General features: G+C 46.0%; 1 protein-coding gene across 5 annotated transcripts in view; it reads left to right on the top strand.

Annotated features, from left to right (window-relative positions):
- The window catches only part of CASS4 (Cas scaffold protein family member 4), a 39,809-nt gene extending 18,133 nt beyond the window's left edge, over window positions 1–21,676 (top strand). For 2 of the 5 annotated variants that reach the window (XM_007104816.4, XM_007104817.4), the window contains exons 2-7: window positions 4,127–4,549; window positions 9,176–9,277; window positions 13,731–13,814; window positions 15,084–16,391; window positions 17,620–17,697; window positions 20,715–21,667. In XM_007104816.4, coding sequence (XP_007104878.2) covers window positions 4,127–4,549; window positions 9,176–9,277; window positions 13,731–13,814; window positions 15,084–16,391; window positions 17,620–17,697; window positions 20,715–21,125 — 2,406 coding nt within the window. In that variant the 3' untranslated portion in view covers window positions 21,126–21,667. Of the gene's footprint in view, window positions 1–3,057; window positions 3,119–4,066; window positions 4,550–9,175; window positions 9,278–13,730; window positions 13,815–15,083; window positions 16,392–17,619; window positions 17,698–20,714 lie in introns of those variants that run through there. The other 3 variants (XM_007104818.4, XM_024128533.3, XM_028499334.2) reach the window with 3 other exon arrangements.
- The last annotated feature ends 1,418 nt before the right edge of the window (window positions 21,677–23,094 follow it).

The raw sequence follows: 23,094 nt of genomic DNA, 5'->3' as shown, positions 1-23,094 counted from the left end.
ATGTATTTCATGGGAATTGTGACGATGGGTTGGAGATTGTGTTTGGTTTTCCCCTTTCTTCCCAGTGTGGACAGTTAAAGTTATCATTTTCATAAAGGTAAAATCGTGACTCTCATGCGAATATAAAATGACCTCATGTCAAAGATTTTATTAAACTGAGTAATTAATGAAGGACCCAGAAAAAAAGTTAAAATCAGGTCGAAGAGCATTTGAGGATCTAGGTATCTGGAGACAATTCAATACAGGAATATTAGGATAGGATTGCAGGGCTAGACACCAATCTGGTTAAAATCCAACCGACAAGATAATAAACCATTAACATTTCAGGTTATCTTTTCTTACTGAACAGAAGTTACTGGCTTCTTTAACTGGAAAAACAAAATCCACAAGGTAGCAAGTGACTTTACTAAGTCTGGACCTTTAATCAATACCCTTTATAAGATTCTAAACCTCTCTTGCCTCTAAATGCTTCATCTCTGCTCGATTCTCCAAAGCTGAGCACCCATATTCATGTGCAGCCAACTCGCAGCACATTGAAGGGACAGTAGTAGAGCGGGCAGACTAGCCAGGCCTCGAGGTCCATCTTCTGGACATCTCAGGGGTCATTCTTACTGAAAGCCATCAAAAAGAGTGGCCAGAGAGTCAGAGAGCTTCCTTCCTCTTAGACAGAAACAGGAGCTCTCACCTTGGTGCTGTGTGTCTCTTTACCTTCCAAAGACTTGAACATAAGGCATCGCATCACTCATCCTTATCCACCCATTAACTAACCAAGTAGCCAGTGAGCGCCTACAGTGTGCTGGGATCTGGGGCACAGTGAGAGCGGGAAAGTGTGGCCCCTGCTCTCCTGGACGTTATGCTCTGCAGGGAGACAGATACCAAATAGATGATTGCCCACTTAATGAATTAAATAGAAGGGTCATAAATCCTGATATGGAAAGGTGTTAAGGAAAAAACATGGGGAGAACTAGCTTAGTCTGGAGGAATATGGGTAACAGGGCATCGTCTTTCAAGGAAAGGACACTTTAAATTAATCTGGAAGTAGGAGTGGGGTTGCACGGGGAGCAGCGGGGGAAGGTGCTAACTGTTTTGGGTAGAGGAAACAGCTTGTGTGAAGGATTTGAGGACCCCGAAAGGGTGGCGCTCCTGAGTGGCTGGTGAGGAAGTGATGCCATGAGGCTGGACAGGAGAGCAGGGGCCTGGAAGTTTTGGCAGAGTTGGGGCTTCATCCGAAGGGTGCTGGGGAGCCATCGAAGGGCCATAGGGTGAGGAGCGACACGATCAAAATCTGTGTTCCTGGAAAGTCCAGCACTGGGAACAGTGCTGGTAAATACTCGGTAAACGTTGGCTGAATTCGTGAAGGAGCACAGGGCTGACCTGAGGGGATACTTCTCAGGGTCCCTGGCTCTTAGGCCTAACTCAGCTCTTTGCTTTCCAATTTAATCTCATAAACTCACTCGACCTCAGACAAGTAAGGCTTCATCCCATCCCTCTAGCTGAGGATCTGTGGTTCACCATGGATGAAAGAGAAAACCTCCACAGGCAGCAATGACCCTCACTGTACACCAGCCCGTAACTCTTCAGGCCCTTCTTCCTTCTTTGAAAAATGAGTTAACAGTGGAGGTGCCCCAGGGAGGTAACGCCCTTCCCAAATTGCAAAAACATTTCACGTCTCCTTGACAAAGATTTTAAAACGAACGCGCCATCCAACAAAGAGCTAATGCACAGGGTATGTTAGGGTGCGAGGAAATGGGTAGTTTCATTCCAGGGTCAGGGTGGGCAGATGCGGAAATGACTCAGACCTCGCTGGAGGGCCGTGAGCAGCCCGGAAGGGGGAGCCCCAATGATTTCCACCTGCAGCTCCCCTCCCACAAATGTGTCTGTGGAAATAACAGGGGGAGTTGCAGATAGTTGGCTATCAAGGTAATCATTTCAGCATTGTTTGTAATCGCTAAAAACTGGAATTAGCTAACATGTCCCCAAATCAGGAAGTTCGAGTATGGGTCATTCATACAATGGAAAACCATTCTGCTATTTAAAAGGATAGTGAAGAAAACTGTTTATAGGCCGAGGAAGATGTTCACAATCTATTTTTAAGTGGGGAAAAGCAGATTATAAAACTGTATGTATCATAGATTCTTATTATTTTTTTTACACATCTTTATTGGAGTATAATTGCTTTACAATGGTGTGTTAGTTTCTGCTTTATAACAAAGTGAATCAGTTATACATATACACATGTTCCCATGTCTCTTCCTTCTTGCGTCTCCCTCCCTCCCACCCTCCCTATCCCACCCCTCCAGGTGGTCACAAAGCACCAAGCTGATCTCCCTGTGCTATGCGGCTGCTTCCCCCTAGCTATCTATTTTACATTTAGTAGTGTATATATGTCCATGCCACTCTCTCACTTCATCCCAGCTTACCCTTCCCCCTCCCCGTGTCCTCAAGTCCATTCTCTATGTCTGCGTCTTTATTCCTGTCCTGCCCCTAGGTTAAAATATAATTGTTACTCTAGGTATGTATATGGACATGTAGGTTCAAGAAAAGGTCTGGAAAGACACAACCAAAGAAATAACAGTAGTGACCTGTGGATGGTGGCACTGTAGGTGTTTTTGGTTTTTTCTCTTTTCTTATCATTATTTTGTATTCTTTCTTTTATGAACTTTCATCACTTTTGTAGCAAGGAAAAAAAGGTTCATGTACAAAAATGTGCGTGATCTCCTAGGATCTCAGCTGCTGTAAATTTTATGGAGGATTTTCAGTGCCTATTTGGCTGCAAGGAGGATTTGATTCTACTTAGTCTTCTCAGATATACATACATGTGTTTCCCCAAATCCACAGACCTGATTGTGGGTTTAAGATGGTATTTTTCAGCAGTTGGCCATCCAATTCCATTTTTGTGACAGAAAATAAAAACATTATCATGCAAAAAGAAACTGCATCAGTTCTCAACCAATGTAATGGAAGGGTTGGTCGTTTTAGCTTTATTTATAAACTGTATATATTAGGGGCTAGTGGGTATAAAAGGTATAATTAACTAAATCTGATTTTTTTAAAAAGGCAGCCGGAAGGATGAATACCAAATGGTGTAAATAGTTACCTCTGAGTGGTGGGATTGTAGGTAATTTTCATTTTCTTCTTTTTGTTTCTCTACATTTCCTAATTTTTCTGTATTGCATTGATATAATAAGGGAAGGAGGCGATTACTTTAAAACCCACAGAAACAAACTGCATTCATTTATTTACAGCAGAAAATTCCAGTAAGAAGGGGTTTTACCATTGCTGTCGTTACAACGGGTGGTTTTTCTTTTTTTGGAGGACTGTGTGGCTTACAGAAAGAGCATGGGTCTGAGAATTAGGAGACTGCCCCTGTTTTGATCCTGGCTGTACAGACTAGTCACTCACCCCCCGCGTCTTTGTTTCATTGCACGTGAATAAATGAACATTGATGGAGCCTTGCCTGTGCGCCTGGGTACGTGCTTGATGCTGGGGAGAAAGCAGCAAATCGAGTGAGATCTGGTCCCAGAAGTCATGGAATTTCCAGTTCCAGTCAGGAGAAAAATAACGAGGCAAAGAGCAGTAGAATCATTCTGACACTTTACAGCCAAGCTTTACTGAGCACTTAGCAAATGCCAGGCACTGTTCAATGAGCTTTCTACACTTACCAACCCATTAAATTCTCACAATAACGCCATCAGGTAGATGGTACTATTATTCCCATTTTACGGACAAGGAAACTGAGGCCCAAAGAGAGTAGCTAATTTACTCAAGGGCACACAGCTAGGAAGTCACAGAGTCAGGATTTCAACCCATGTCCGTGCTAGGCTGCCCTCTACCATATAACTACGGGGGTCATAAATTAGATCAGGACCATGAGAGGGGAGAGACTGGACCTGGTCTCAGGGTGGAGGTAATACTTCCCGGAGGATCTGACATTTCACCTGACACCACGCCCCACAACTCCCCAAGGATGGGTAGAAATAAATCAGGCAAACAGCAGGGACAAAGGCCTCTGGGGTCAAGGAAACAAGATAAATGAGCAGCTGTGACTGGGTGCTAAGCGAGTGGTATGGCTGCAGTGGTCATTGGCAATGATAATGACCGTGAATTCTTTCGCCCCTGCCCCCAGATGCTCTTGGCCAGGGCACTTTATGACAACCACCCCGACTGCGCCGATGAGCTGGCTTTCTGCAGAGGAGACATCCTGACCATTCTGGAACAAAATGTGCCAGAAAGCGAGGGCTGGTGGAAGTGTTTGCTTCACGGGAGGCAAGGCCTGGCCCCCGCCAACCGCCTTGAAATCCTCGTGGAGGCCCCCGCCGACAGGCCCTGTCCCCCTTTCCTGAGAGGCCCGGAAGATGCTTCCACCAGCTCCCGGGAGACCCATGAAGCGCCCGCCGTGCTCAAGCCCTCATCTCCAGGCCCTGTGTACGAGCAGATGAAGACCTGGGTGGAGGGGCCTCCGCCTCCCACAATCCAAGTCTATGAAGTCCCTGACCCACCTGCCAGCGCCAGAATCGTCTGTGAAAAGACTCTAAGCTTTCCAAAGCAGGTAAGCCTGTTTCCAGACAGAAGAAATAGGTCAAGGGGTAGGTAGCACCCAGGGGCTTAACTACCCTCGAATCGTGCGTGTCCATCAGGAGATCAAACGTGCAAGATGGGGGCTTCCCTGGTGGCGCAGCGGTGGAGAGTCCGCCTGCCGGTGCAGGGGACGCGGGTTCGTGCCCCCGTCCGGGAGGATCCCACGTGCCGCGGAGCGGCTGGGCCCGTGAGCCGTGGCCGCTGAGCCTGCGCGTCCGGAGCCTGCGCTCCGCCACGGGAGAGGCCACAGCAGTGAGAGGCCCGCGTAACGCAAACAAACAAACAAACAAAACAACAACAAAAAAAACCGTACAAGATGAGAACCAGATGGCCGGGGTGAGTGGATGAGCTTGTGTTTGGCTCCCACTTTGGTCGTCATTAGCACTCGGGGTACCCTGGCGGTTCCTGGCTCGCCAAGACACCCACACTTTGCAGGAAACTAAATGCTTAGTCAAGCTGTGTGTGAAAGCATCTCAACATTCATAGTGGTCTTCTTTTACACCAGGAACACTAGGATGGCTAGTGGTAAACGGAGGGGTTGAATTTCCATGGGTCAAAGGCAAGAAATCACTCATCAGATTTAAAATATGTATTCCTTTCAATCCAGAAACTTTACTTCCAGAATTGCTGCAGAAATATACAAGAAGGCAGAAATATATCTGGATGAGGAGACCATAGGCACTATAGCATTATTTGTTACAGGGAAAAATCCAAGATGCCTAAATGTGTGTGTATTCATGGGGTATTTGTTACATAAATTTCGGCATAACCCTATGATGAGCTACTGTGCAGTTGTGAAAAAAGATGAAGCAGTCCTCTAAGGTATTTATAAGTGGGGAGAAAGAGCCATTTAAATAAAAACCAACCTAACAAAGAAAAACTCAAAAAAAAAATTGTGTGTGTATGTGTGCATTGAAAAGAATACACACCAACAGTGATTACCCTTAGGAAGTGGACCTGGTTAAGGAGAAAGTGAAAGAAGGCATTAAGCAGGGACCTTTATTTTATTCGCTCCTGTGTCCCCAGCATCTGGGACCATGCCTGGCATGGGGTGAGTACTTGATAAATATTTAATGAACAAAGAGACTAGGAAGTTGATTTGTGCGTTACGTAGAGCATGTGTTAACATCTGTAATTTTTTTAAATAACAATTTTTTAAAAACAGAGGAAAAGACGTGCTCAGTAAATGCAGAATGAAACTTTTTTTTTTTAAAGAAGGAAAGGAATTAAAAGAAGAGAAAAATAATGCACTGTTTTTCCCCAAGCCCTGGCCTTCATGAAGTGTTAAGAATGTAGAACAGATTTCCATGGTCTTCAGTCACTGCAGGCATTTCCTGCCATCACACACTTTGCTTTCAGCTCAGATGACACACCCCACCCGACCCCAGCTCTGCATGGAAGTCCCGGCGAGGTCCGTGTCCAGGAAAGACCACTCCTCCCATGTATGTGCTGGCCCCCACCCCCCAGCCCCCCGAGCAACATCCCACCTACCATGCAGGCCTCTTCCACACTAGCTTCTTCAGACAAGAAGGTGTTGATTCCTTAAGAGGTTTTGAGTACTTCAGATTTCCTAGCTCCCCGGGGCTGCCAGGCAGAGAACCAGCTGTTACACAGAACAGCTGCCACTCGTAGGCACTGGCTGCAAACACCAGAAGGAGGCAGCTGAGTCTCCAGCAGCCATCCGTGAGGGGGACCCCAAGTCACTTTTCGGGAACAACTGGCCCAGATCTAGGCCTGGCACGCTCAGCTGTCATCTGAGCAGCTGACTCGGTGCTGGCTTCTCTGAGAACAAGTGACCTGAGCTGAAGTTAATTGAGTTGCTTTTCAAAGCCACTAAAAGGAACAAAAAAAAAAAAATCAAAGGCCCCCTAAAAGGACAGCAGCTTCAATGTCCACTGTTCACTGGGGATCCCAAACCCCCCAGCACAGTGCCAGGCTCCTGCAAGGTTCGCCGTAAATATTTACGGAATGAATGAAACGACCAGATCCAACCTAAGGCTTCACAACCGTGGACTCACTGTCAACTTCTAGACTGACAGTGGTATGAAAGGAGAGATGATGAGTTTACCGTCCTAACTCAGAAAAGGGCCAGGGCATTAGCTGTAACATTTGTCCTTGACATGAAGCGTGGAGCTCTCACTGGTGCAGGCTGCGGCCATGGACAGAAACCACAGCTGCCAAAGGGGAATTTAGAAGCGAGGGACTCCTCACCACTCAAGCAGGTCTTGCTGTGGCCCCAGTGAAACACCTGGGGAACTTTCCTGCCTTTCATTCCTGCTTAAGTGCCCTCCATCGCTGCCCTGTCTATATTTTTGCTCCCTCCCGCTTCCCTTTTTTATTGCCTTCTCCGTGCTTGGGAGTCTTTTAAAGCAAGAGATGCCATCTGTGGCTTAGAAATCAGGAGTCCAGGTTCACTTGGCTTTTGGGGCAGCCACAGCTATGCTGGGTGATTGGAGACATCCCAGCACCCCTCTGTATCAAGAGAGGGTGGGACTCCATCATTTCTAAGTTCACCTCGCAGCCACAGCTATGCTGGGTGATTGGAGACATCCCAGCACCCCTCTGTACCTCTCTTTCTTGCTCTGTATCAAGAGAGGGTGGGGCTCCATCATTTCTAAGTTCACCCCAAGTTGTATCTTTTGGTGATTCTGAATAATTTTGCTTCTTCCTCTACTACAAGAAGGAAGGAGCTAGAAGAATGCAAGATGATAATCAGTTAAGAACCTTCTGATTCACAGAAAAGGCAGACATCTTCTCCCCGTTCCGGTAATCTAGCGGTGAGCCTTGAGTCTGAGACCGCCGAGAAAATACTACATTCTGAGCAGAAGTGGACATTGGTAAAACCAAGCACGTCCAGCCACTAGCTTTGAGCTGTTTTCCGATGGGTGGTTCACAGGGTTGGCACACGGCCCGGGGGACCCATTTCAGAGATTCCCTGGGTTGAGTATCGCTAGATGAAGGTTGGCCAAAAATTAAAAACCAAGAAGGTAGAAATATGTCACTTGTCTCAAGTTGTCCTAATAAGGGATTCTCCATCTTTCTAGCTGGAAGAGACCCGTGTAGATTAGAACAACTCTTCGCTTTACAAATGAGGAAGTTGATTCCGAGGGAGGTAAAGGCCCATCCAGGGTCACACGCTGATGAATACCAGAGACCAAAGTTTCTTTGTTGTGTCTGTCTCTGTCTACACCCCTGGGCTGCCAACACACAAGGCAGAGCCCTTGGCCTACCCTCGATCTTGTTCACCTGGCTCTGTGGCTGACACTATCTATTTTGTTTTATTGAAGTTTAACCTATAGATCCTAAGCGTACATCGTTCAGTCGCTAGTATCCGGATCTAGAAAAAGAATGAAACTAGCATCCCAGAAGCCCCCTCCCACCTCTCCCAGCCACTTCCCCACAGGGTAACCACTATCTTGAGCTTTGTTTTACTTTTTATTCCAACTTCCTTAAATAACATGCCGGCCTCTCTTAAAAAAAAATAATAGAATAAAATGACCATACAAAGAAGGTATTTGATTTTGGTTTAAATTCAGAGAGGGTAATCTTTTGTATTTCAAGTAAAAAGGTTAGATTTCCTGATGAAATTGCTTTTAGACCCTCTAGTTCTGGAACTGGAGTTTCCTTCTGTCCTACAAACCTTTCAAAACCACGTTTCTCAGAACAGGTTCCTTAACTGATTGCCATCTACATTTTCCAAGAAACACTGGGCATTTTTGAACTGACTTCTTTCCACCTAAAATTCCTAACACAGGAAAGTCCCCTTGTAGTCTGTAGGTTGTCTCTTGGGCAAGTGTGACCCACAAAGTCAGGTGCATAAATAAAATGGACCTGTGGTGACTGGGGAGTGGTAAGCAGTGGAACTGCATTTGGACAGGCTCTGCGGTGGGAGGGAGCTCGGTGTGTTCCAGTAAGGAGGGGGGTGGGCAGGGAGGAAGGAAGGTGATGGCTGACAGCTGGGGACACACCATGCGTAGTGCCTGGGGTTGGGCAGGGCATGGCCTGCAAGCAGCTTGGAATTATCCCAGAGCGTAATGGGGAACCATTGCTGAGTTTGTCCTAGACAGATCAGCCGAAGACCAGCAGGGACCAAGTCCGGTTTACTAATCTGTGGCAGTGAAGGGGATCACAGAGCGGAGGATCGGGTAGCACCTATAAAGCCCCCGTGCCTGCCTCATTCATGGCTGCATCCTCAGCATCATTAGACAAATATTAATAACCCAGCATTCGAATCACGGCCTGGGATCCCTAGAGAACATCAGAATCACCCGGGAAACTTGATGATACTGCAGTTTTGCAGTTTCTCCATCAAGACTCAGAAATTCCTTACAACGGACTCGGAGCCCAGGAATCTGCATTCCAACCTGCTTCCCAGGTGAGGCTGATGCCGGCAGCTGTGGGCCGGCATGTGAGGAAGACTGCCCTCCACCATGGACCTCCCCAGCAGCGTCCTGCTGTTCCCAGTCTCAGAGCGAAGGGCCTCCAATTAGAGGTGCCCAGAGAACGTCCCATCGTGTCAGAGCTGCCTTTGCTGTCTCATGACCCGTGGACTCAGCGTTGACGTTTCTTTCCCTCAACTCTTCTTTTTCTCCCCAAGGCCCTCTTCACAATTCCCAGACCTGCTCGGACCTCGTTGCCAGCTCTGCCTTGCCAGGTGTACGATGTGCCTGCCCAGAGCCGCTGCCTCCCAGCCCTAAAGGTGAGCCTCATCCGTGGCCCTGCTCTTCCCACACCTCTCCATCCATCGTGGGGTCTCAGGGTCATGCAGACCCTGCATTTCAGCGTTACCACTGAGATATCTCCTGGAGCATCAGTCCTGACTGCAAAGGACACATCACCACTCAGAAACCAGCTTTGTGCCCAGGGAGCCCAGACCTGCTCAGGAGAACATTACTACTATTTGAATTCTGAATATTTAAAACTTTTTTACTTTTCATTTGTAATAGATACTTCATATCCACGCATATGTGCACACACAAACATCTGCACTTTTTTGTTTTTTTTCGGTTTCCAAAGCACTTTTATTTTGGCAGGCGTGATCTTAGTTCCCCTGCAGTGGGAGTGAGGAGTCTTTTTTTTTTTTTTTTTTTAATAGATCTTTATTGGAGTATAATTGCTTCACAATACTGTGTTAGTTCTGTTGTACAACAGAGTGAATCAGCCATATGCATACATATATCCCCATGTCCCCTCCCTCTAGAGCCTCCCTCCCACCCTCCCTATCCGACCCCTCTAGGTGGTCACAAAGCACCGAGCTCATCTCCCTGTGCTATGAGGCTGCTTCCCAATAGCTGTTTTATATTCCGTAGTGTATATATGTCACTGCTACTCTCACTTCACCCCAGCTTCCCCCTCCCCCCGCCCCCCATGTCCTCAAGTCCATTCTCTATGTCTACATCTTTATTCCTGCCCTGTAACTAGGTTCATCGGTACCTTTTTTTCTTTAAGATTCCATATATATGTGTTAGCATACGGTATTTGCTCTTCTCTTTCTGACTTATTTCACTCTGTATGACAGACTCTAGGTCCATCCACCTCACTACAAGTAACTCAATTTCATTTCTTTTTATGGCTGAGTAATATTCCATTGTATATATGTGCCACATCTTCTTTATCCATTCATCTGTTGATGGACACTTAGGTTGCTTCCATGTCCTGGCTATTGTAAATAGGTGAGGTGATACCTCATTGTAGTTTTGATTTGCATTTCTCTAATAATTAGTGATGCTGAGAATCTTTCCATGTGTCTCTTGGCCATCTGTATGTCTTCCTTGGTGAAAAGTCTATTTAGGTCTTCCACCCATTTTTTAACTGGATTGTTTGTCTTTTTGATATTGAGCTCCATGAGCTCTTTGTATATTTTGGAGATTAATCCTTTGTCTGTTGTTTTATTTGCAAATATTTTCTCCCATTCTGAGGGTTGTCTTTTTGTCTTGTTTATGATTTCCTTTGCTGTGCAAAAGTTTTTAAGTTTAATTAAGTCCCATTTGGTTATTTCTGTTTTTCTTTCCATGACTCTAGGAGGTGGGTCAAAAAAGATCTGCTGTGGTTTATGTCAAAGAGTGTTTTTCCTATGTTTTCCTCTAAGAGTTTTATAGTTTCTGGTCTTACATTTAAGTCTTTAATCCATTTGGAGTTTATTTTTGTGTGTGGTGTTAGGTAGTGTTCTAATTTCATTCTTTTACATGTAGCTATCCAGTTTTCCCAGCATACTGTCTTGATTACTGTAGCTTTGTGGTATAGTTTGAGGTTGGGGAGCCTGATCCCTCCAACTACGTTTTTCTTTCTCAAGATTGCCTTGGCTATTTGGGGTGTTTTGTGTTTCCATATGAATTGTAAAGTTTTTTGTTCTAATTCTGTGAAGAATGCCATTGGTAGTTCGATAGGGATTGCATTGAATCTGTAGATTGCTTTGGGTAGTATAGTCATTTTCACAATATTGATTCCTCCAATCCAAGAACATAGTATATTTCTCTATCTGTTTATGTCATCTTTGATTTCATTCATCAGTGTTTTTTTTTTAAATTCATTTATTTTTGGCTGCGTTAGGTCTTCGTTGCTGTGCGCGGGCTTCTCATTGTGGTGGCTTCTCTTGTTGTGGAGCACGGGCTCTAGGTATGTGGGCTTCAGTAGTTGCAGCACGCGGGCTCATTAGTTGCAGCACACTTGCCCTAGAGTGTGTGGGCTTCAGTAGTTGTGGCGCAGGGGCTTAGCTGCTCCGTGGCATGTGGGATCTTCCTGGACCAGGGCTCGAACCCATGTCCCCTGCACTGGCAGGTGGATTCTTAGCCATTGCGCCACCAGGGAAGTCCCACATCACAGTCTTAACATTATCATTGGTTATCTTAACATTGATTATCTCTGGGGGAGGAAATTTTAGGTTTGGGTTTTTTTTTTAACTTATTTGAATGTTACTAGTACATCACTTCTGTAAGACATGCTTCGTGTAATCAGAAAACAACTTCACTCACTTCCTAGCCCATCAAAATTGCCCCGTGGCTGTGTTCTCCCCTGCCCATCAATGCACATCGGAATGGCCTGGGTGCTTCACCCACTCCTGCTTCCTGGAACCACACCCAGAGGCGCTGATGTTTGAGGTCTGGGTGGGCCCCGGGCAGCAGTAATTTTAAAGCTCCCAGATGGTTCTGGAGCACAGCCAGGGCTAAAGGCCACAGCTCTAGTCTAAATAAAAATTCAGGCCTGCTCTGTGACTTCCTGGTCACTCACAGGTAATAAGAAGTCTCAATGGAGGAATTTAATGCTCAGTGCAAGCAGTACCCAAAGTTCCTACTATATTTAAAGTGAAAGCTCCTGCTCTCTCAGCTTGTTTGCAGGGCCTGGGCTCCTGCTGCAGGGACGGAGGGCTGGCTGGATTCCCTGCTAGTTCCCTACCTCGGGTTCCTTCTCACTGGGTGACCTCAGGCTCCTGCGGGGCTGAGGGGAAGCAGGGAGGGAGGGCAGAGGTGGAAAGGTCCCACATGCCTGGTTCTGTGGGAGGGATGTCGCAGTGTTACCCCATGGAGGTAGTGAGCACTGCAGGCTGATTCTTTCTCTTCGGGGACATTTTTGCGAATGCCAACCCCTCCCCGCCTCCCCCGATTCCCAGGTATCTCTCTCTCTCTCTTTTTTTTTTGGCTGCGTGGCTTGTGAGATCTCAGTTCCCAACCAGGGATTGAAGCTGGGCTCTCAGCAGTGAGAGTCTGGAGTCCTAATCACTGGACCACCAGGGAAGTCCCATGCTGGGTATCTCTTACCTGCAAGTTGCACAGGGTGGGCAGATGCTTCTCCTCCGGCCGGTGGCTGAAGGTTCCTCCCTGAGCTCCAGGCAGCCGGTCATCTCCAGACTCACCCTCCTGAGATGCTCTCACCCTCTCGGCCTGGCTTCAGCTCCCATGCAGCTCACGTCTGGTCCACAGAGAACGCAAGGGCTCCCTCAGCCGCAATGGACCCCAGGGCCAGGACGGGGGGGTGGGTGGGGAATGGAGAATGGGGCACTTTCTCCCCCAAAGTTTTAAACAAAGACACATTTGCAAGACTCACTTCACTTGCCTCGCCCTCGTCCCGGCCCTGTGGATCATTTCTTTATTCAAAATGTTGATATTTTGTTCATCACGATTTTTTCACATCAATTGCGATTTTAAAGTGTATTGCGTTAAAATATTATTTACCTTAGACACTGAGTTTGTTGGTGCACCTTTAAATGTTATGCCAAGGCAGGGGCTTCCCTTTGCTCCCCCTGGTCCCCGCCCTGAGAACAGACCCCCTCAGCCCAGTCACCACCCTGGGCTTTGTCAGAAGATTCTCACCTTTAACTTATCTCAGGCAGAGTTAGACACTGTGCAGCATGACCCCAGGCTCAGGTGGCACAGCTCAAATCTCGGAAGGTCCCTTGGGGCACTTTCCACTTGGCTTGAAGGGAGTGAAAAGCATCCTTTCCTCCCCCCACTGAGAAGGGGAGAGCAGGACACTCACAGCCCAGCTCGCTCCAAAGAAACCCCCTCTCCAAATTCCAGCTTTTTCTCTCTTTCTTTGCAAAACCTGTTTTGGTGCTCTCTCACCTCGCTTTGGAACATGGAACCTGTCTTTCTTATCCTAAAATATGTATTTCCTAATTGTTGCACCCAAAAAAAGCCTATTATCTGTAGAGGCGCCATGTCTTTTGCTCATTACTGGGTGTGTATATGTCATATGGTTCAGTGTGTAGTCGTTAGTAGGCACTCAGTAAGTATTTGCAGGATGAATACATGAGTTACAAGCACAGGAAAATTTCTGCTGAGAAAAACAAGAAAGATAAAAGACATAGTAAGTCCCAATCTTATATTTATTCTTCTTTAATTCAATCTTAAGGTGAAATAACAGGAGGAAATGAACTACTGTTTTTACCTGCAACCGCAGCTAATTCTCTCTATAGTTTGTCCCCACCTTCAATCGAGAAGTCGCCTTTTCTAAAGCACAGAGTCCATTGTTGAAAATATACCCAGTAGAGCACACACTTCCACCATAAAAGCATCATGACTGAAATCCCCCAAGTCTTCAGTGATTTGTGTTTTCATTTGGGAAAAAAAAAGAAACACTGGAGTGGAGAGAGTTTGTGATGTGCAGCCATCAGGAGGGAAAAGTTCAAGTTGTCCTTCTTTGTGGTCTTTCCCCAGGAGCCAGGGAAGCAGCAGCAGCTATATGACATCCCCGCCAGCCCCCCAAAAGCAGCACTTGGTCCCCCTGCTAGCCAACCAAACGTAAGTATGACGGGCGCTGAGATCCGAGGCTATGCAAACCTGAACGGCCTCTGGGAAATGTTGTTTGCTTGGTCAAAATTAGGAACACAAATCCCTCATAGCAGAACTTACTTCACTGGAGGCAAAACTTGTAACTGCAGTGGTGTTCAGGAGCAGAACAAGCTATGTGGTTTAGATACATCCTTTGACTTCCATATGCCCCCTTTTCTTATTACAAACTTATGTGACAATTGACATAATCCCTGCAAAGGACCTAGTACAGTGCTTGGCACAGAGCAAGAGCTCAGTAGACTTTATTTTATTTTGTTTTATTTATTTATTTTAAGTAATTAACTTACTTATTTATTTATGGCTGCGTTGGGTCTTTATTGCTGCGGGCGGGCTTTCTCTAATTGTGGTGAGCGGGGGCTACTCTTCGCTGCGGTGCACGGGCTTCTCGTTGCGGTGGCTTCTCCTGCTGCGGAGCACGGGCTCTAGGCGCGCGGGCTTCTGTAGCTGTGGCGTGTGGGCTTCAGCAGTTGTGGCTCGCGGGCTCTAGAGCGCAGGCTCAGTAGTTGTGGCGCACGGGCTTAGTTGCTCTGCGGCATGTGGGATCTTCCCCGACCAGGGCTCAAACCTGTCCCCTGCGTTGGCAGGCGAACTCTTAACCACTGCGCCACCAGGGAAGTCCCATGAGCTCAGTAGACTTTAGATAAATGCTTCTTCTTATTGTATACCTTGGAGACATGTTGCATCAAGGTAGGTTTTTATTTGTATAAAAAGGAGGTGCCTTAATTTGAAATCTGTAATCCATGTTTATCGTTGGAGTTTGTCACATGTGTAAATAAATATACCTGTGCCCAAGGTGGCAACTCAGCAGTGTCACGAAGGATGCATAGGAGTTTGTTAGATGGAAAGCAAGGGGCTGGGAAGACATTTAGAGCAGAGAAACCAGTTTGGGCAAAATTAAATATAGTGGTTCAAGAGAGCATTCTGTGTTCAGGGGAAGGTAAACAGCAAGAGTAGCTGGACCTTTAAGGAGGGTGGTGGCAGAAGCGGAGAGCAAGGAGGCTCAAAAGGAGGTTGGAGCCCGACTGTGAAGGGCTTGAGTGATAAAAGCAGTGGGGACCCACAGAAGAAGCTTGAGTAGGGGAGTGTCGATCAGATTTTTAAGAAGCACAGCGCCCAGCACTTGGTGGGTCCTCAGTATAATACACATGTGTCACCTGAGTCGCTCATACTGTCTTTTTATTGCTCCTAAACTGGGTGACCTTGTGTGGTTTTTCACAGGGGCAGAGTGTTCCCCTGATGTCAAGCATTGCCTTAAGGAGAGGCAGCTGCAACATGTTGCCAAGCCCTCAGAAATCCGAATGGATTTATGACACGCCAGTGTCTCCGGAAAAGGCTGATGTAAGAAACGCATCTCTAAGCAGCTTTGTGGAAAAATCAGGGCACCGTGCTCTCCCCAGGTACATGTCCAGTTTTCACAGCCCTCAGAACAGCAGAGCAAGGACCCTCAGTCCACACCCGTGGAAAAATGTGCCCATGCAGAAAAAACTCAGCCTTCCAGAGATTCCTTCTTATAGCTTTCCACCACCCAGGGATGCATTCCCTTTGGATGAAGGTGTCAGCTACAAGGTCCCTTCGAGCTTTCTGATCTCCCGAGTGGAACAGCAGAACACCAAGCTGAACATTTACGACATCCCTAAAGCAATGCCCAGTGTCCCCCATGCTGGGAAAGAGCTGGGAAAAGCCGATGGGCCTTCAGAGAATTCCATGGACCATAATTCCTCGTGGTTCTCCGGACGGGTAGCATCGCTGTCTCCTGAACCAGACGGCTTATCCGTTTCCAGTTCTGACAGCAGAGCCAGTGTCCTTTCCTCCTGCTCCTCCACGTCTAGCCACTCTTCTAGCTCCTTCTCAGAGGAGTCAGCCAAAGAGCTCCCCTTGGACCTGGACTTGGCCAAAGAGACAGTCACAGCTCTGCAGCACAAGGTGGACAACTCTGTCGCGGGCCTGATGCTCTTTGTCAGTAGGCAATGGAGGTTCAGAGGCTACCTGGAGGCCAATATCCACGCGATCCGCAGGGCTGCCGACCGCATAGAGGAATCCTTGAGAGAATTTCTGGATTTCGCCTGCGGCGTCCGTGGGACCGCCTGTAACCTCACCGACAGTAAACTCCAGGCCAAAATTAGGGATCAGCTACAGACAATCTCCAACTCCTACCAAATCCTGCTTGAAACAAAGGAAAGTCTGGAGAGCTGCGATTGGTCCCTGGAAGTCCTTGTGACCAACAAAGTCCAAAACAGCCTGGATGACCTGGAGAGATTTGTCCTGACGGCGCGGATGGTTCCAGAAGACATCAAGAGGTTCGCCTCCCTTGTCATTGCCAATGGGAGACTCCTTTTCAAGCCAAACTGTGAAAAGGAAGACCCCGTGCAATTGACTCCAAATGCAGAATTTAAGCTTGCAAAATCCATCCGGCTTCCCCAAAAGGAGACTGAATCATACCAAAGGAATGCTCCTTTTCAGAAACAAAGGGAAAGCGAACACCCTCCTGAACTATTAAAGAAACATAGGACAAATGTTTGTGAACAGGTGAGTTCAGAGTGGTATACTATAAAGGGACTTTCCATTTTTATCTGGAGTGGTCACCAGTAAGTTAGATGATGAGAATCTGTTTTATTGTCTTTGGGGTGACAAGGGTTCCATTTTCCAGAAAATAAAATTCATGGAAGTAAAATTCTAGGTGAGCTCTTAGTAAGAAGTAAGATATGTATCTTAATATTAAGGCAGACAGGATGTCTTCTGGAAATTTGGGGGTTTCGCGCTTACCTCTGATGCTAGGATTAGAAAGGATTTTGAAAACCTTGTGAAACCTGTTCTTTGAACAAAATTTTTCATCTCACCATCAAGTTTCTTTGCATTTTTGACAGTTATAAATTTAGTCATTGTCAGTGTGTTTCTTAGAAACAGAAGAGGAACTGTAAACACTCTTCCAAATTGTGCATGGTCCTAGCAGCCTCCAGACTCTAGTTACTCTTAGAAATACTTTGCTCCACGAGTCTAGACACTATAGAAAGAGACCCTTAGTTCGAGAATGCAAGTTGCAGGGCTTCCCTGGTGGCGCAGTGGTTAAGCATCAGCCTGCCAGTGCAGGCGACACGGGTTCGAGCCCCGGTCTGGGAAGATCCCACATGCCTCAGAGCAACTAAGTCCGTGCGCCACAACTACTGAGCCTGTGCTCTAGAGCCCACGAGCCACAACTACTGAGCCTGCCCTCTAGAGCCCACGCACCAAGAGCCCGTGTTCCGCAACAAGCCACCGCAACGAGGAGCCTGTGCACCTCAACAAACAGTAGCCCCCGCTCGCTGCAGCTAGGGAAAGCCCACACGTGGCAAGGAAGACCCAATGCAGCCAAAAAAAAAAAAAAAAAAAAAAAAAAAAAAGAATTGCAAGTTGCAAGAAATGCAGCAGGTAACCTGGGGCCTGTGTCACGGAGATAACTCAGCGCTTTCAGCCCCAGTCTTGGTTTTCTGCTGACATGCCTGGAGGTGCAAGAGCTTTAACACACTCTAGAGAAGCTGGAAATTTGGATATTTTTCATTTACCAATGAAATTGTGTGTCATTATATTGGGCCGTGTTGGTAGGCAAGATTCAGCCCTCGGGCTGCTGAAGTCCCCTTTGTTGGAAAACGTCACCACTAGGTAGAACCATCAACAAAAACATAGAGAGGAATGCTCAAGTTTTAAAGTGGACTTAAACAGCTATCTAATAGTATAAGGACCATTCTAGTTGGTAATTTGAAGGGATTTTATGTTTCAGGAGTTGCCTAGCCTAGAAGAGAAAGAAAAACCCATCTTGGAACAAAGGTTGGATGAAAACAAAGACTTAGAAACACAGGTAAGCCATGATGGTGACTCTCCAATACTTCTGATTGGCTAAGAGGCTTTATCCCCAGAGATGTTCCTTGCTGTGAATAATTCAGCATTACAGCGCTGACCCACACGGGAGGAAACTTGGTTTTGTGACAGTTCTTCCTTTCTTACAGTAGAAGGAACCCTGGAGAAGAGCAAGTCCAATGAGCCCCAAAATGTGGAACATGGTCCTTTAACCATCAGTGAAACAATTCTAGGTGCTCTGCAAGTTTATCACAGGAGATACTGACAGGCGTGAAGTCACACGCACTCACATTCTTGTTGACATTTTTCCCCCTTTGGCTTAAACGATAGAAATTTATTTTCTCACAGTTCCGGAGGCTAGAAATCCAAGATCGGGGTTCGTTTCTTCTGAGGTGTCTTTCCTTGGCTTGTACATGGTTGTCTCCTCCCTGTGTCTTCCCTGGATCTTCCCTCTGTGTGTGTATCTGTTTGACATTCCCTTTTAATGTTTCTGATTACAACAGAAAAAACATTTTGCTTTGGGGCCTGTGTATCTTCAACACCTCTTTGGCATTTGATAGTCTTCCTTTTTTTTTTAAATCAAAAATGTTATCATTGTACTTATTTTTCATTGGTTACCTCCTATTAGTGGCAAATGATAGTAGTTTTCCATTTACCAATTTTAAAAGTTTTAACTTAAGTAAAAACAGCTGATCACTTAAAAACAAAGATGAAGCTGACCGAAGTTAAGAGGAAGGTAGAAAGGGCGTGACGGGTGAAGGTTTTCTTTGACTAACCGAAGCCTGGGAACCAGTGAACCCATTCAACCTCCTCGCTGTTGGGGGGTGGTGGGAGGGCAGCGTGGGCGAGAAGGGACAGAGATACTCAGCGATGTGGACAAGATTGTTTGCCTTCTCAGAGGCCAACTAAGATAATAACCCAGGCGTCCTGATGCTTCGTTCTGCAAACCCCAAACCCAAAACTTGGGGCCTGTCAGATTGCCAAAAGTCATGCTATTTTGTTCAGCATGAAGTATGCCTTGGACCAGTGGTTCTAAAACCTGAGAGTGTGTCATAGTTTCCTATAGGGCTCGTTAAAACCCAGAGGGCTGGACCCACCCCGGCGTTTCTGATTCAGTCGGTCTAGGGAAGGGCCTGAGAATTTTCTTTTCTAACAAGTTCCCAGGTGCTGGAGGTCCAAGGATCACCCTTGGAAAAACCCTGCTTTAGACTGACTGCTTCTCAGTGGGGGTGGCAGGGGGACCACCGACCATCAGGTGGACGGTTCTTCATTGCGTGGGATGGACTGTTCAGCATCCCAAGCCCCCCGTCCGCTGGTAGCCTGTAGTGTTCCCTGGTCAGTGTGACAACCAAAAATACCTCCAGAGATTTCCAACAGCCCAGAATAAAAATCATAGTACATTTTTGTTTACCTACAGGTAATACTCCCAAAGCTAAGATGCCAACATTCCAATGTCCAGATGGTTGCTCCTCGTTTCTAGCCTCTGATGCATTCTTCTCGGGCTCCCTGCCCCCCGAGAGTCCATCTCAACCAGCACCCCAGTCTTTTCTTCCCTTTACCTGTCTATCTTAATCTGTTTGTGCTGCTACAACAAAGTACCATAGGCTGGGTGGCTTATAAACAACAGAAATTTATTTCTCACAGTGCTAGAGGCTAGGAATCCAAGATCAGGGTGCCAGCAGGGTCAGATTCTGGTGAGAGCCCTCTTCCAGGCTGCAGGCTGCCCACTTCTCATTGTATCCTCACCTGGCAGAGAGCAGAGGGTGGAAGCAAGCTCTCGGGCAACCCTTGTAAGAGCACTAACCCCATTCCTGGGGGGCCCACCCATATGACCTCATCTAATGCTGGTCACCTCCCAAAGGCCCCATCTCGCAATAACTTCACTCTGAGGGGTAGAGTTTCATGATATGAATTTTGGGGAGACATAGTCAGACTCTAACACTGTCTGAGTGCTTCTGAGCTGGGTGTTTTAAGATCGTAGGTTGATAAGAGTACACAGTTTAATAGAAAGAATGAGAGTTTCAGACTTGCTGACTAGGCTAAGAGCTCCAGACTTTTATTTTGCTAATAGAGTGACCCTAGGCAGCCTCTTCTCTTCCAGAAGCCTCAGTCTCCTCACCTATAACCTAACAAAGGGGCTTTTTTTTAAAAAAAAACTTTTTATTTTATATTAGAGTATATAGTTGATTAACAATGTTGTGTTAGTTTCAGGTGTACACAGTGATTCAGTTATACATATACATATATCTATTCTTTTTCAAATTCTTTTCCCATTTAGGTTGTTATAGAATATTGAGCAGAGCTCCCCGTGCTGTACAGTAGGTCCTTGTGGGTTGGCCAATTTAAATATAGCAGTGCGTTTGATTGTTACCTGGAGTAGGATTTCCACTAAGTTTGATGCCGACAATCTTTCAACAGTGAATAGGCTTTGGTTCCACATTCCAGAAAATAAAATTCACGAAAGTAAAATTCTAAATAAAACTTTAATTAGCAAGTAAGATAAATATTTTAATCTTAAAGCAGATAAGTCAGTATATTTTTATTTCTTCTGGAAATTTGGGGGATTCAGATTTACCTCTGATACTGGAACTAGGAAGGGTTTCTTAAATGTTTTAAAACCTGTTCTTTGAGTAAAGTTTTAAATCTCACCGTCAAGTTTTCTGCATTTTTTTTTTTAAGTTATAAATTTAGTCATTGTCAATGAGTTTCTTAGAATGGGTTTCTAACAGTTTGTAGAGAGGATTGAATACGATTTTATATGTATCTAATATGAATGATTTTATATGTATAATGCAATATATAAAATTATATACCTGAGAGATAATTTACATGTAACAGTGCTTTGAAAACCTTAATATTAATTTCTTAGGCAAATGTTGCACTGTGGGGCTTCCCAAACAAAACTGTACTTTTTCTTACAAAAAGTCCAGCAAATGGAGCAAAAACAGGAAAAGAGAGACAACCACAGCCTGTCGATCGAGTCTCTCTCTTATCCATCGTTTCCTTTCCCTTCTCTAGAACCCTAGCTCTCTTAGCCCCCGAGCTTTGAGTCAGCAGAACCCTGAGAAGAAAATCCCCCTTTCTGAACACTGCCGCCTCTATTTCGGGGCGCTCTTCAAAGCCATCGGCGTGTTGCACAGCAGTCTCGGCAAAAGCCAGCCCCCCGAGATCTTCATCACGCAGAGCAAGCTGGTCATCATGGTCGGGCAGAAGCTGGTGGACAAGCTGTGCCAGGAGACCCAGGAGAGGGACATGCGCAACGAGATCTTGCGCGGCAGCAGCTGCCTCTGCAGCCTGCTCAAGGACCTGGCGCTGGCCACCAAGCACGCCGTACTCCAGCATCCCAGCCCCACCGCCTTGCGGCACCTCCAGGCCGAGGTCAAGAAGCTGGAGCGTCACACGCAGCAATTCAGGGGGACATTGGCATGAGCCTCCTTCCTCCCTCCTCTCCCTGTTAACCTCTTCGCTTCAGCTTCACACCTGCAACCTGTGCAAGTCTGTGCTCTGGGAAAAGCCAGCCTGGGGATACATCAAGGGGTGGCAACAGCCGTGGTGCCCAAACCCCGTATTACCAAGTGGCTGAGCAACCCCAGGACGTTGGCTTATCCCACAGAGAGTCAGGGAAGAGAATCAGGTGTGAACTAAGGACCAACGTTTTTAGCCTATCATGTAGGGCCAGTGTGTGAAATGAAGTTATAGAAATCAATTTTTATATTGGCTAAATGTGCGCCTGTTTTAAACTCATTCATTCAGTACTTACTTATTGGGTACCTATTATACGTCAGATTCTAGGAGCTGGGCATATAGCACTGAATCAGACTGAGGCTTTGCCCTCAAGGAGCTTACAGTCTAATGGGGAGACAGACAAATGATGAAGAAGTACATACACAATGTATTAGGTGCTAGGGAGAAAATAAGTAGGAGAAGCAGGGAGAGATTATTTTCAAACGATTAATTTCTGCTGCATCTGCTAGAAAATGTAATAAGTTTTTCATTTTGGATTTAAATAATAATGTGAGATTGGTACAAATTATGCATCTGCATCTTACACCAAAAAAAAAAAAATATATATATATTGCTATTTTACCTGAACCTAGTAAAACAGGCATGTTATAAATAGCAGTAAATTTGCAACCTAACATGTTCTGTTGGGTTCCCTATTAATTTATTTTGTACATTATAGGTTCTGTGTTGATAAATTCAGTATGTTGGATCATAAAAGGTTTATACCTCAGTGGTCTCAAATGTGTTACCATTTTTAATATTATGTAAATACAGTCTTGAATTGCAACATCCTTTGCAGCAATCTTTTCTTTGGAAAAGTCTTGGATCCGTGTCACTTGGGTTCTGGTGCCAAAGCAACATGTTTACTTGTGTCATTTAAACGCTTCTCCCCAAAGTGCTCAAGGAGCTACAGAAGAGGCCAAGTTTGCATGTGCAAGGCTAGCTCAGGAAAAGCAAAGCCAGGAAGTGTGGTATAAACAGGATCCCTATCGCCGGGCACAGATCTGAGAGGGGCCCAGAGCTCCCCCCGTCACCCCCGCAAGTCAAACCACCTCCTCTTCCTCTCCTTGTAGCTGGGGCTTTAGCTTACATTGCTATGGTTACATCATCACTTCAAGTCTTCATGTCTCCTACGTGCACCTCGGCCACTAAGCATCTCCAGGCTGGAAATCACCTGAAATGGTACCAGCTCCGGTTCCTATCTGCTACTTAGGAAGCTCTTTTAAATTGTTGACTGCCAAAAGACTAATTATTTTCATTGAGTTAGTCTCAGGGTCCCTAAAGAAGGATCCCATCTTTGTGAGGCTTGGTTCCCTACCCTAGAATGGAGAGATCCACATTCTGGAAGCAGCTGTGATCTGTATCAGCTAGGACTCCTTCTGTTACAAGGGATCAAAAACCATATCCACTCTCTCTTAAGCAATAAAGGAAATGTATTGACTCAAGTATCTTAAAATAATCCAGGGGCAGGCTGGCTTCAAGAACAGCTGGTTTTAGCAATCCCACTACTGGGCATATACCCAGAGAAAACCATAATTCAAAAGACACATGCACCCCAATGTTCATTGGAGCACTATTTACAATAGCCAGGTCATGGGAGCAACCTAAATGTCCATCGACAGACAAATGGATAAAGAAGGTGTGGTACATATATATAATGGAATATTACTCAGCCATAAAAAGGAACGAAACTGGGTCATTTGCAGAGACATGGATGGACTTAGAGACTGTTATACAGAGTGAAGTTAAGTCAGAAAGAGAAAAGCAAATATCGTATATTAACGCATGTATGTGAAATCTAGAAAAATGGTACAGATGAACCGTTTTGCAAGGCAGAAATAGAGCCACAGATGTAGAGAACAAACGTATGGACACCAAGGGGGAAAGTGTGGTG

Source organism: Physeter macrocephalus, chromosome 14 (genome assembly GCF_002837175.3).
Source record: "Physeter macrocephalus isolate SW-GA chromosome 14, ASM283717v5, whole genome shotgun sequence".
NCBI classification, from domain to species: Eukaryota; Metazoa; Chordata; class Mammalia; order Artiodactyla; family Physeteridae; genus Physeter; species Physeter macrocephalus.
This window is presented reverse-complemented; position numbering and strand designations above follow the sequence as displayed.